Source organism: Poecilia latipinna, unplaced genomic scaffold, assembly GCF_001443285.1.
Source record: "Poecilia latipinna isolate Pla-1442-1.1 unplaced genomic scaffold, P_latipinna-1.0 Scaffold1197, whole genome shotgun sequence".
Classification (NCBI taxonomy): domain Eukaryota; kingdom Metazoa; phylum Chordata; class Actinopteri; order Cyprinodontiformes; family Poeciliidae; genus Poecilia; species Poecilia latipinna.
In genome coordinates, this window is record NW_015113813.1 from 87,819 (window position 1) to 102,138 (window position 14,320).

Consider the following 14,320-nt stretch of genomic DNA (forward strand, 5'->3'; position numbering starts at 1 on the left):
ATTTTCCTTTTTTTTTTTTTTTTTTTGCTTATTTAAACTTTTCAAGCAAGGCTTTTATTTTTCCCGGATCCTTGCCGGATGTAAGACGTCACCAGTGGTCATTTAAAGATGGCGCACTGCTTGGCTGCACGTTTAGGCGCCCAGGAGGAGCAGATTCGGCTTCTCACCGCTGAAATCTCCGCTCTTCGGGACGGACTAAGCTCCAGGGCTGACCGCGCCGGGGTCGCCTCTGTAAGTCCGGAGCTCGAAAACCTGCGGGCGGAGAATGAGAAGCTCCGATACCGGTTGCTGCACCTCCGGAGGGGTCTGCAGGCTGAGCTGGAGATGGAGGAGGCGCTGGGAAGGAAACAACCAGAAGCACAGTGTGGCAAAACCCCGGAGAGGAATACCGTAAAACCACAACAAACTGACAGCCGAACTGATAACAGGGTAATAAAGAATACTGAAATGTTATAAATTGGATTAATTATTGGGAATATAGAATAAAAAAATGGATCAGTTGCAGTGATTAGTCATCGTGAGTGGAGCGGGCCTGTCATACCACCCCACGTCCACAGACAGCTGTCCCACTCAGTTACTGTTTGTGTAGAATGACTGCACTGTAGCGCTTAATGCTGTTGGTTCTGCCTTGTCCATTATGAACACCTGCTTTGTGAGTGAAACTGTTGCAGGTGAATTAAAACCATGGAATAATAGAGTCACGTGTTTTTAAAAACAAACCTCGACTTACAACTTCAGTTCAATTTTAGGCCAAATTTCTAATCTCTTCTAAAGTGCTGTAAAGTAAAAATGTTTTTAATAAATTCATCAAATTTGTTTTGTCACATACAAAAGAGATTAACTGTTTAAATCTCGGTCCATTTTTGGATACAAAAAGTCACAACATCTTTATCTCTGTTTCCTAATTGCTCTGAGGTAATTGTCCGGTTTGTCTTTGCACTTCCCCGTGATTGAATAGTTGTTTATTTAAGGAATACCCCACGTCTCGCCAATGACCACTGGAGATGGAAAATGCCAGAGGTATTAAAAAAGGGTTTCTTCAAAATTTGTAGATTCTTCTTTTTTTTTTTTCTTTTTTTTTTTTACATAACTGATTTCTGAAAATGTAATTTCTCTCACTTTCAAACTTGAGGAAATGTATCCACACCTTCACTTGTGTCTGGTTTAAGACTTACACATTCCTGGACCTTATTTATACAGCTCTTTGGTCAACTTCTACTTTGTTTTAGTTATAAATTATTTTTGCTTAGTTTGTTTCAAAACCAATTTTGTTCTCCTCATTAGCAGGTGCCAATCCCAGACAAGAAACCCAGCGAGAAAAACAAGAAGGAGAAGAAGCAGGATAAAGGGCGAGTGGATGGAGGAACGACGGAGGTAAATCTTACTATTTTATGTGAAATATACTTGCTTACTTGTGGGTGAGTATTATTTAGTATTAGACAGATGATCTATTTTTTCATCAATGCCTGTTGAGTTTAGAGAAAGACAAATGTGAGAATGCCCTTAAGTAAACATGCCCTTAGTCGAGGTGGCAGCCAATAACGGTACATAGTAACTTCACCACATCTATAGGCCAGTGGACCATTTATTGTAAAATCTAGATTTAAAAACTTCTTCCCTCTAATGGAATGAAGTTGAACCATGACAATATTAGTTTTATCTTACCAACTTGTATATCATTAATATCAGGCAGTTTTTTGACACTGATTGCAGTTTTTTTCTTTTTCTCGTTTACATTTATTCCTTCTGAAGTTGAATCCATGGCCTCCGTACGTTGCCGAGCGCCTCAGCCTCTATGAGGAGCTGAAGAAGGAGAGTGATGCCCTGCTGGCCAGGAAGGCTTCAGAAAGTAAACCCATTATTGTTGAGTTGACAGATGGGCAAAAGGTGCCAGGGAAGTCTTGGGTTACGACACCGTATCAGATAGCCTCTGACATCAGGTCATTTTTACTTTTTTTTTTTTTAATTGTTATTATTGACATAAAGAAGGAAATCACTGACATAATTGTGGATGCAGCTTTTCTGAGGGTGTTCTGTATTTTGTCTTTCAGCCAAGGCCTGGCCGACGGTGCAGTGATTTCTCGTGTTAACGGAGAGCTCTGGGATCTGGACAGACCTCTTGAGCAGGACTGCTCTCTTGAGATCTTGCGATTTGATAATGAAGATGCTCAAGCTGTGCGTGCAAAAAAAAAAAAAAAAAACTTTGTAATGCGGCGAATCAGTTAAATCTACCTTCAGTCCTTGTTTTTTAACTTTCTGCTTTACAATAATATGACAATACCCAAACGATTCTTTCAAATTTCATAAGAACAGATAACAGGAGAGATTCAATTGAAATTAAACTGATTTTCAATTAAGCAATACATTTATTAGTTGCTCTGGCGTAAACAAGCCAAGAAGATTGACGTAAGAGTCCATTGTTTCTTTTTTTTTCTTTTCAGAAAATTGAGGCCTATCCAAATCTGTTTTTGTAAATAGTTTCCTGCATTTCAGGACTGTTTAATGAGTAGTTTATAGAGCAACAAATGCTATTTAAAAAGTAGGCAAATAAAAGCTTTCATTTGTCAACTGGTCATAGGTTTAGCCCTTAAATTATTTAAGTTTGCTTTCACATATTAAGCTACTTCTAACAGATTTGAACATTGCTTTTAATGTTGGGGGAGAAAGAGATAAATGCCCAACATTACGGCCTTCCTATGAGACAGAAAGGCCTTAAGTACAAGATCTTTACCAAAGAGATTTAAAAAATTAAATCAATTCTATTGGAAAGGACAATTCAACAATAAAAAAGTATAATGTTTTATAAAAAGAAACACTTTGTCATCAAAGCTGCTTTATATGAAAGGAATCTGATGTGCAGGAATTACAACAGTTTATAGAATTTTTTTGAATGAAGTTCTTGTGAAGAGATGGAACCAAATAAGCAAATTAAGAGGTTTAATAGTAATTAAGCTGTTTCTGTCTGAAACAAATCTGATTGTTGCTGTAAAAGAGACGTTTACATACTGTTCCCACTCAGACTGATGACGATTATCTGTTTTTAGACATTTGCTTTAAATCTTTTTATAACTCTATACATCTTTTTATGTCCTTTTATAAGTGGCTCTCCATGCGTCTTCATTTTACCTTTAGGTGTACTGGCACTCCAGCGCTCACATCCTGGGGGAAGTCATGGAGCGTTTCTACGGAGGTTGTTTGTGTTACGGCCCCCCGATAGAGAATGGCTTCTACTACGACATGTTCCTAGATGGACAGAAGTAAGCAAGTACTCTTTAACTATCTGCATTTTGCCAAGTTCACGTTGAACTTGTAGAAAAATGAGATATTTAATGTATATTTTTATACTTACTTGCCAATTGAACAACGTTTGTGGCCCTGTTATACGACCCGAGTCCAAATACAAGATCACTCTGCTGATGGATACAGACTGAAATGTCAGAACAGTACTGAACTTGAACTCTGGGTGAATGACCTGGATGTGTTTGGTGTTTCCAGGTCAGTGTCCAGCACAGAGTTTGGAGACTTGGAGGCTTTGTGCAAGAGTGTGGTGAAAGAGAAACAGCCTTTTGAGAGACTTGAAATCAGTAAAGAGACGCTGCTAAAAATGTTTAAAGTAAGTAGTGAGTTAGGGTGGATGTTTCCTCGCTGCCCTAGTTCAGGGGAAAATATGACTTAGATGATCTAGGCTACATGTATCAATTTAGGCACAAAAGCTTTTTTTAAAGTTTAGTGTTTTTCATCAAAAGCCTTTTCTCTTTCCAGTACAACAAATTCAAGTGTCGCATTCTGAATGAGAAAGTTACCACCCCGACTACGACAGTCTACAGGCAAGTCCTTTTTTCCAAACTAGAACAACAATTAGTCATTTTAAATCCACGAGTTTATGCGGTCTTTGAGGACAACTGGTGAATATTTTCCAGATGTGGGCCCTTGATTGACTTATGCAGAGGCCCTCATGTCAGACACACAGGGAAGATCAAGGCATTGAAGATCTACAAGGTGAGTGGAAATAGCAGAGTTGGTATAGAGTCGTTGTTGTTGGGGGTTTTTAAAAGATACAGAACCTGTTGTCATATTGCAGCCACGTGTTTGGATTTTAGTGATATACCAACACAAAATAGACCATTATTTTGAAGTGGAAGCACTTTTCAGATAAATATATAATATTTTTTTCTTTTTTTTTCTCTGTCATCAGAACTCTTCCACCTACTGGGAGGGCCGCTCAGACATGGAGACTCTGCAGAGAATCTACGGGATTTCCTTCCCAGATTCAAAGATGCTGAAAGAGTGGGAACGCTTTCAAGAGGAGGCCAAGAATAGAGACCACAGAAAGATTGGCAAAGTGAGTCAGTACATGCAGACGCATTTTAGCCCTCTCAGCAGGTAGAGGCCTAAAATTAGAGACGATTCTCGCTCTGCAATTATGCGACCAACATAATTGCTGATGCATCTTTTTCGCCTAGCAGTCTTTGTCATTGTTATTTTTTGTAGCTGTGTCAAAAAAACTTTAAACCACATCTCACAGAAAAATATTTACTGTAAGCCTTTTTCCTTTACCTCAGCTAGTTTACCGTTAGTCAGACAGTACAGTTCCCTTCATATCCAAATCTGCTGCCTGTCATAAACCAGCTGAGGGCGCTGTGCTGCTTCAATCCTGGCATATTTAGGACATCTGTGAATCGTCCAGTCACCCCATCTGGTTACTCTGCAAGAAGGATGCAGACGGCAGCTCCTCAGTCAGCACGTTAATATAGCAGTCCCATATTAAATGTGAGTTTCAACATCATGTGAAAAGCTTCCATGTTGGGTTAAAGATTTTGCTCAGTGGCACGTTTCTCAGCTTTCAGTTAGGGCAATGCATCACAGCAACTCACAAAGCCTCCAGCTGGCTGCCTGTTTTATAAAAACGTAGCAGGTTAGAATAACTTAGGATTATGACATTTACGTTACTCTATCAGACGTATTATAACCGAAATGTTGATCTAAATGAGTTTTCTTTTTCTTTTATAACCATTGAATGGTCTCTAACAGAAGAAGCAGGGAGATTTGTGTTTACTTTGGATTAGTCAGAAAACCACCGAAGAAATCCCTACTTTTGGTCTGATGAGCTCTTTACTGTCATGGAATCGACCTGCATTTCTTCTCAGGCAGTTCTGGGACCTCCTGCCGAAGGGTGAGTCGCCTTTTCAGCTCCATCAGCAGTTTTGTTGGCCTGAGTTCACTCACAGATGCAGCTGTCGGTTCTGGCCCAAACAGTGGGAGATCATGGTGGTTCCTTATGTTGGATTCAAAATTGGCTTTATTATTAAATAAAGTGACTAAGTGATGCTGGACATGAGTGCAGGAAATCGAAAAAGGGAGAAACATGGTGTAGAATAAGATATAAGATTTGAGCAAAGCATTGTCTTTGATCAGTTTCTTGTTTTTTTGTTTTGTTTTTTTTTCTGTCAGAACCCAGATTATCTCTCAACATAATGAATTAGATCGCTGTCGGCTTTCCAAATCTTTCTTTGGACTGGAGAGACGAAAAATGTAAATAAGCTCTGATTGTAGTCATAGTGACTGGAATAGTTATCTCCAAAACGTGCGATCTTTTAATTTTTTACATTCAAAATTTCAAGCACATCATCATTCCAGTGAGTAAAAGAGCTGTCACGTTCACATTTTAACACATTAGTCAATGCTTAAAGTTATGATTAATTATGAATTGGCTTTCAGAAAAAAGTATGAAACGTAGACATGTTGACAGGCATTCAGATGTTCAGAAATATATTTTTTACTTAGCAAAACTGTTGAGAATATAAATAGATTAATATTTTATTGAGATTTTGAAACATCACCTGCTTGAAATAGTTATTTTGGCTGAACCTAAGCGTCCAGGAAGACTCTGTTAGGGACTTGTACTTGTGCTCAACATTCATGTAGAAGTGGACTATTAGAAGCCGAGCTGAATTTTTTTCTTTTCATATTAATCTTTAAGGACCTGTTATACCCTACGTGCCAAAATACAATCTGACACTGTGTTGAAATATGTGGAAGTGGTGCAAGGTGTCACCATCTGGGAGCCTCATTTGTCAAATCAGAGGGCCTTGTCATCGTTATCACTGTGCTCGATTTCTTCCCTCTCGCTTCAACAAGAATGAAGCGAGCTCTCCAGCTGGGAGGTCACCTTGATGTGTGATGATTGGATTGGCTCCCTGCTGCGCATGAAAAGGCTTCTCATTGGCTTAGACCCGCAGATGAGAAGTCATTAAAAAGTAATTTCCTTTGTCTCCCTCACAGGATCAGGAGCTGTTCTTCTTCCACGATCTCAGCCCCGGCAGCTGCTTCTTCATGCCACGCGGCGCCTACATCTACAACACGCTCACCGAGTTCATCAGGGTACGGCGGGTTCAATCGGCAACTTCGGTTGCTTCTTTCAAAACAATCGTTGCCTTTCAAAGCTCTCGGAGTCCCCGGTGAGGTTTGCTCTGTTCGCATCCTCAGACTCTCATTTAGTTTACATGAAAGTTTTTTTTTTTTTTTTTTTTTTTAATTCTCTCTGCTTTTGCTGTAGGCAGCAATTATCATTTTAAAACTGAAGCGTTGCAGGGGTGCTGTAACACAGAAACTCACTCCGTCTGAGTTCAGGAGATTCAGGCTATACTTAACATTTGCAGTGGGCTGGAGGTGATTGCCACTTCACTACAATACAGACCACTTTGCCAGCAGCAAACTGAATATTTGTGGTCAGTTTTATAAGTTTAAATTCGCCCTTGGAAGCGGGAAAGTCTTCACACCAACTTGATTGCTGCAGGTTGTCTCAGCTGTGATGAAAGCTTTGCAAAGTGTTTTATTTATTAATTTATTTTCATCTATTCAGTGAGTGGCAAGCTGGAATTAATGCTGTGCCTTGCAGAGTATTCATACCTTTTTTGTTTAACATTTTGTCATATATTAGATCAAAAGGCTTTAATGTAATTAATTGAAAATAAATATAAAGTAGTGCATAATTGTGAAATGGAAGGAAAAGAATGCATGATTTTTATTTTAGTAAGAAATTACAAAGCCCTTTTTTCAGTTTGCAATCATATGAAGGCAGCTGGTTGAGCAAGATTTTATTTAAGGGTATTTGAGTGAATTTGGTTGAATAAAACTCCAAACTTTTCACATTTCTGTTTGTAAAAATAAAAAAAAACTTATTTTTATTTCACAAGTATTCACTACTTTGTTGATTTATTGGCCTTATTTATAGCAAACACATCCCTGAGGTTTGTGTTTTGTAGCGTGTGAAAAATGTGGATAGGTTTAAGGAGTGTGAATACTTTTTCAAGGCTCTGTGAATATGTTCCAGTGAGTTGAATTGTCGCAGAAACGCGAAGGTATCCTCAGTCTGCACCAGAACATCTAACTTTGTACTTGAAACTTTGGTCTCCAGAGCAACTTTAGTGGACTTTATTGGCTCTGCAGGGATCTCTGACGTCTTTGCAAAGTTGAGTTGACATCTCCCGGGCTTTCACAGCAGGCTGCACACACCCACGGGCCCGGCCATGCCAGAGTGCCGCACATAGGCTCCACAGAATCGGTGCAAGATCATTATCACATCACCCGAGCCAGTTCTCATTCTGAAACTGTGCATTTCGCATTTCCCTTAAATAGATGTTTTCAGAACATTTAGTCAAAACTCTTAAGAAAATGGAGCTCATACACATGACCGATGGCAGCCGTTTGTGGAATAATATGCTCTTTTCCTGCTAAAAATAATTATTCAGAAAAAGCTGACTCAGTGTGCTTTCTCTCGCTACCTCCTTTATGTTTTTCACAGTTTCACATGTTCACAGAAATCTTTTCCACCGGCCTTCTACTGTTGGCAGCGATCAGATCTACAGACCGTTACAGGTTTCTCTTCGGGGCGAAAAAATGGATAAACAAAACGGATGAGACGCTGTTTTTGTTGCAGTGGCTCAGGGGTTTCGAGCCAAAAGTCGTGGCTCATTTCCTCTCGGTGAAGTACCTGTGCAGTCCATCTGGAACGTTTAGCCTTATGTGGTTTTCTTGTTTATCCAGGACGAATACTGGAGAAGAGGCTTTCAGGAAGTCGCCTCCCCCAACATCTACAACAGCAAGCTGTGGGAGACATCTGGCCACTGGCAGCACTACAGTGAAAACATGTTTTCATTCCCTGTGGAAGATGACATCTTTGCACTGAAGCCAATGAACTGCCCCGGCCACTGGTAAATTAAGAGCGTCTCCCGGCGGTTTGCGCATGAAAACCTTTCACACCGGGCGGAGGTTTGTTGCACAGTTTGATGTGCTTCTTTCTGGTTCGTCTGCCACAGCTTGATGTTCAGCCACAGGCCTCGCTCGTGGCGAGAGCTTCCTTTGAGGCTGGCAGATTTCGGGGTCCTGCACAGGAACGAGCTGTCCGGAACGCTGACGGGTCTGACCCGAGTGCGGCGCTTCCAGCAGGATGACGCTCACATTTTCTGCGTGATGGATCAGGTCAGATCTGCAATCCAACCTTCAGGTTTTGTGTGTGCAACAGAATAAATCATGAACTGGTATCATCAAAAAGGTTTGCAAAATATCTATCCTCTAAACTAAAAATAATCTCTCCTTTATGCCATGAAGGGGGATACTAGCCCTCCTTTGTAACTATTAGGTTTTATCATTGAGAAATGCAGATTGAACCTTCAGTTCTGACATTTATTCTAAATAAACTGGGTATTAGTTTTAATATTAGATTTCTGAACATCTCTTACAAATATGCTATTGTATTTTAATGCCAAAATACTCATGTAATCAATCATAAGTGTTCTAATATGTCACAATATATATTATTTATTAATCTGTAATTAGTTAGAATCAGATATTTATGTAAACTATACCAACACTTATAAGAATGTTGTTCATCTTAAGCAAAAAGAAGGAAAAGCAAAAACAGGAAATGAACTGCAATTTATAGTTTGTGAAACATAAATGCACCAAATTTAAAGAAGCTGGTATATTTACACTCTGGCTTGTCATCAGTATGTTAACTATATTTGAAGATGAATATACTTATTAAAAGTTTGCTATTGTCAATCAACTATATAGTAGGGTCACATTCAATACATTAGAATATGCATTCAAATGAGGCTCGTTTGTGAGATTAATGTACCTTAGGAAAAGGAGAACTTTTAAGCAGGTTTTAAACTTACCTTTTACTAATCCATATTTGTATAACAGTTGTTTTTTATTAGTCAAATCTGTTTTATTATCTGAAAGCAGAAAGTAATTATAATAAATAAATGGTTACATGTTTTGCTTATTTTGATCATGGTTTCTGAAGGACTGCTCAGTTTATCACTATTATTTAAACCATTTTTTAAAATACGTCCTTGAGGATCAGAGCCAACTGGCAGAGACAGCCATATGAAATGCAAACTTATTAATGGAAAATCGAGTGGAAGGAAAAATGTTTGGTAGGGTTTTAGTTTTTTGATGTTGGTCAGATAAATTCACTTTTTTTTTTTTTTTTGAATACAGATTGAGTCAGAGATGAAGGGTTGTCTGGACTTCCTCCGCTGTGTTTACGATGTGTTCGGATTCTCCTTCCAGCTTTATCTGTCAACCCGTCCAGAAAAGTATCTGGGCGACATAGCCGTGTGGAACCAGGCTGAGAAGGTAAACTGTGGTGTGCATCGTGATTACATATTGAAATACATAAAAAAAAAGAGTGAACTGATCTAATGTTTGTCTTCTTTGCTGCAATGAATTTAGATAGTTAATTTCTCCTTCTGAGAACACCGTCACCTATGTGATCATCTAATAGTATCACATCTGTGAGTCATGTCCAATTCCCTGAATTTCTGTAGGCGGTGTTTTCAGCAAGTCATTACTCATATGTTTTATTTGGATTACAAATGTACAGTTTTGTTATATAATTTGCAGGACAGACTGAACGTCCAGTCGTGTTCCTGCTGGTTGCATTTACTGATGATCTCTGCAACGCATGCTTCATGTTTGACAGCAACTCGAAAACAGCCTGAATGAGTTTGGGGAGCCATGGAAACTCAACCCTGGAGACGGGGCTTTTTATGGACCCAAGGTCGGGCAGTATTTTCTCATAACCTCCCGGCAAACGCGAGATCGGCTCGACTCTGAGGGTCTGCCATTCTTTTTCTACCGTTGCAGATTGACATTAAGATCAAAGATGCGATTGGACGCTACCACCAGTGTGCCACCATTCAGCTGGACTTCCAGCTGCCTATTCGCTTCAATCTGACCTTTGTGGGGTGAGTCAACTAATCAGAATGCTGCCACGCTGCTGTGTTCCACCAAAGCCACGCAAACAAGACATGTATGCAAATTTGAGCTTTTCATCATGAAGGAATTTTAATAAACATTTAAGGAGAAGAAAAAGATGCAGATCCTCTACAGCAGCAGCTCTTTGAACTCATAAGTATTTATAGCTTTTGAATTAATTTATTCATTCTAACTTTGTGTAATGCTAATAAGCTACTTTAAGTTAGGGTAAAATGGAGGCTTAAAACTGTTTAGAAATCTAACTCTTCTTAAAACTTAGCCAGCTTCATTTTAAGGAAATTGGTCAAAATGTGAAATAATCCATCTTTAATCTATAGGGGTAAGGCTTGGTAGAAATGGAAAAAGACCAAGATAGAAAATAATAAAATATTCCTCTCAATAGAGAGCAAATTTAAGCAAACTATCCTAGTAGATAAAATAAAAATTTGATGACCTTAAATGTTTTTTTAAATTCATGGTTCCAAACAAATAATCCTACTGAAAAACTAAAGCAATTCCAATCAGATTTTAATAAAATTATAGTTATAGTTTATTGTGTATTATTTTTAAGGGTTTTCGTTTCTAATTTAACAGAGTAACATAAGAACTCACATTGACAACCATTTAAACATTTTTGAAAATAACACTTCAGCCATAAAACTATTCATGTTTTGAAGATTGTTCAACATTCTCAGGTTCTAGTGGGACAGTGTAAGAGATCTGACATTTTACAGTGTCCTGAAGACTGTAAAATGTCAAATTGGTGTGTTTGTTTGTATTAACCACGTCTATTTAAATGAAAATAAATAAAATGTGAAACTGTCACAATCCAAGAAAAAAAAAGTCAGATTAATCATAAAACTTACAAAAGAGTTTATGAAGCTGAATATGCACATTATAAATTGTAAATTGTAAAAATTTTATTCACACTTTTTTTCTTTTCCTCTTTCCACCTCACTTTCTGCTGTTTTTCTGTGATAACAGAAAGGATGGGGATGACAAAGCGCGGCCAGTCATCATCCACCGTGCCATCTTGGGCTCCGTGGAAAGGATGATTGCCATTCTCACAGAGAACTATGCAGGGAAATGGTGAGCTGAATCCCTGTTGCTCAAGCCCTTCAATCACAATTCATAATGTCAAATGCATATGTGTGATGAATTAGATGTTTTCCTCTTATGGTGGGTGGTTTTATGTTCCAGTCTAATTGTACGCTTGCTTTTAATTGCATGGCTTTGTGTTGAACAGCAGCACAGTCCTCTCACTCTCATCATTCCCACTACAATGATTTCAGCCTTTTAACTTTCACTTTTTGAGGAGGTCGGATAGCTTCACGCCACATGAGGATCATCACGACCCATCTGCTTCTCTTCAACAGGCCTCTGTGGCTCTCTCCTCGACAGGTGATGTTGGTGCCCGTCAACCCGTCCTGTGAGGATTACGCCAACAAGGTGCGTGTTCTATTTCCCAAAATAGACAGCGCTGTGTCACTGAAAGGTGTCATATGTTTGTACAGCACGCTGCTGATTGCATTAAGTGCTGTTTTTCTCTGTCAGGTGTGCAAGCAGTTCACAGAAGCCGGATTCATGGCAGACTCTGATCTGGACTCTGGCTGCCTCCTGAACAAGAAAATCCGAAACGCTCAGTTGGCTCAATATAATTTCATCCTGGGTGAGGAAATGTGATGTCAAATTTAATTTATTAGTGAAGAGGATGTGAGCTGCTGTAAGGTGTAACAAATCTAATCAGTTTTATATTTCAGTTTCATATTTATAGAGCAGCAGTTCTCTAACTTGATTAGTTGGGAAGGTTGTTCCTTTCGTCTTGGAGAACTAACAATATTTTTATAGATTTACATTTGAAGTGAGAGGATAGTATGGGCAGCCAAATGATTTATGCTAACTTCAGGTGAATTTAAATTGGTTAATGCTGCATTTTAATCTAAGCAGAAGATGAAATCTCGCTTTCAGCATCTGGCAACCCTATCCTTCCAATGTGATCACTTTTTCAAATGATACGTAGAAAAATTAAAAATATACAGTCTGATAAGACCTTTTACTGATTGTTTTAGGGCCGAAGCGATTAATCGAATAAATCGTGATGAATCCAGAATTGAAATAACTGTCAACTAATTTGGTAACTGTCATCTGGAGTATACAGATTCAGAACAAATTAATCAGAGCAGTAATTAAATCAAAATTGTATAAATGGATATACATTTTGCATTTAAGATTTTAAAAATAATTTTTCTCCACCTTTTGCTTTAAATTCATTGATTGGGTAATTCAAAAAAATCAACAGGTTATCCCTACACTGTATTGATGTGAAGAAGAAAGGGCTCTTCACATGTTGATGTTAGAAGTTATTTTTATCTGCAGATGCGTCCTTTGAGGCTTTGTTGCATTTTAGGCAATAAAATGTTTTCTTATTTAAACATTTGGTTATTTTGTATTTCTAGTTTTGTGTAAAAAAGACTCAAATAAAAAATCTGCAGAATGTCCCTTTTTTTTTTACCCAATTAATCATCAGAATAAATGAATAAATGTTAGATTAATCAACAACTAAAATAATCGTTAGTTGCTTGCAGCCCTAGTTTGTTTCACTGCACAGCTGCTTAGAAAAGGACCATGAGATGTTGAGTGAGTCAAAATAAACGCCCCTAATTACAGTCACAGTTCAAGCCGAATGGTCGCTCAAGCTGGCCAACCACCCACAGTTGTTGAAGCCACCGATACAAAGCCGGGACTGTGTTAGGGTAGCTGTGCTTGTGGTGTCATGTCAAGCTGTTGTCGTCTCGTGTCTTGGCAGTTGTCGGGGAGAAAGAGAAGATGACTAACAGTGTAAATGTGCGCACGAGAGACAACAAGGTCCACGGAGAACTGCCGGTGTCCGAGGTGATGGCTCGCCTGACCCTGCTCAAACAGTCCCGCTGTCGAAACGCAGAAGAAGAATTTTGATGAAGATGGGCAAAGCAAGTTTTGTCCTTAAGTCACCTCATGCGCAGCAGTTGAATTAGAGGTGCTGTGAATAGGCAGATGGTGGCATGTGTATAGATGGTTTTTGGAAAGTCATAAATGTGGAACGGACACAAATGGATCGTAATCTTGTGTAAGTGCATTTTAATGAATGGGGTTGTAGAAAAAAAGCAAATGTCCTTGTGATTGTCAGTGAGCTCTGGAGGGGAAAATCTGGTTTTTGGGTCTGAATATCAAATGATTTCCTGGCAGTCTAAATCAATTAGAAGGAAACTGAACTGGTAACTGAGAGAGTGTGATCGCTAAGATCATTAAAATGTGAAATTGACACCTATCCTCGCAAAGATCTTCCCGGGAGAAAAAAGACCTGAAATAAAAGGAAAAAATCTGCAAAATGAGTTGTCTCTTCACTTTTCATTCAGTCTTCCAGGCTTTTTTTTACATTATTTGGCAGTAATTGATTATGACATTCTGTGTGATGTGAAAGACCATAATTACATTACATGTTAATATGTCAGGAGCATACCAGTGTCGGACTGTAAAATATATTTTTATATTTTATTTTTATATTTATATATTATAAAATATATTTTTATATTTTTTTTATATTATATTTTGTTACACATGATTGTGCTACTGTCTAAATAAAAGGAGCCCAATAGTGAGATTTACCATTTAACTGCATAAATTGCATTTAACTCTTTCTATAGTTTTAAAAAATCTAATAGTATTTTGTTTTCTGCTTTAACAATGTAAAGATTTGAACATTTCGTTTTGCTCTACAATTGACCCCGACATCCGATTGGTTAATCTATTAATCATAATGCTTAAACTGCGATAATTAAATTGTAGCGAATTATTTTCGTTAATTGTTTTACATTTAATGCCTGAAATTCCAGTTTATTTAAATGATTATCTATGCTAATGTCTATTTACTGAGTTTTTCGCGCGTTCATACACTATTATTGAAAAATATCTTCAGTCAAGAGAACCTTAAAGGAACGCCCCCTAAAGCATGCTGCGTTCAAGGAACATCAAGGGAAATGTTCCGTCANTGTTTAGCTCCCACTCAGTAGATCCC

The 14,320-nt window shown here is 38.3% G+C and overlaps 1 protein-coding gene across 2 annotated transcripts; it reads left to right on the forward strand.

Moving 5' to 3' along the window:
• Positions 1–86: 86 nt before the first annotated feature.
• On the forward strand, positions 87–13,634 carry tars3 (threonyl-tRNA synthetase 3). Of its 2 annotated transcripts, none has more exons than XM_015053712.1 (19): positions 87–429; positions 1,285–1,374; positions 1,753–1,940; positions 2,052–2,175; positions 3,133–3,257; positions 3,496–3,613; positions 3,763–3,827; positions 3,921–3,999; positions 4,196–4,342; positions 6,283–6,381; positions 8,047–8,213; positions 8,319–8,481; positions 9,508–9,645; positions 9,992–10,069; positions 10,156–10,256; positions 11,251–11,355; positions 11,643–11,715; positions 11,821–11,935; positions 13,073–13,634. In XM_015053712.1, exons 1-19 carry the CDS (start codon positions 109–111, stop codon positions 13,219–13,221), a joined length of 2,445 nt encoding a protein of 814 aa, XP_014909198.1. In that variant the 5' UTR covers positions 87–108; the 3' UTR covers positions 13,222–13,634. The 2 variants fall into 2 exon arrangements, with proteins under 2 accessions (XP_014909198.1, XP_014909199.1); XM_015053713.1 differs by having other exon boundaries at positions 1,288–1,374.
• Positions 13,635–14,320: the final 686 nt, after the last annotated feature.

Coding starts and splice junctions, on each gene's coding strand:
- tars3 (XM_015053712.1), top strand. CDS start 109: ATGGCGCACTGCTTGGCTGCACGTTTAGGCGCCCAGGAGGAGCAGATT. Junction 4,000..4,195: donor AGGCATTGAAGATCTACAAG/GTGAGTGGAAAT, acceptor CTCTGTCATCAG/AACTCTTCCACCTACTGGGA. Junction 6,382..8,046: donor CGCTCACCGAGTTCATCAGG/GTACGGCGGGTT, acceptor TTGTTTATCCAG/GACGAATACTGGAGAAGAGG.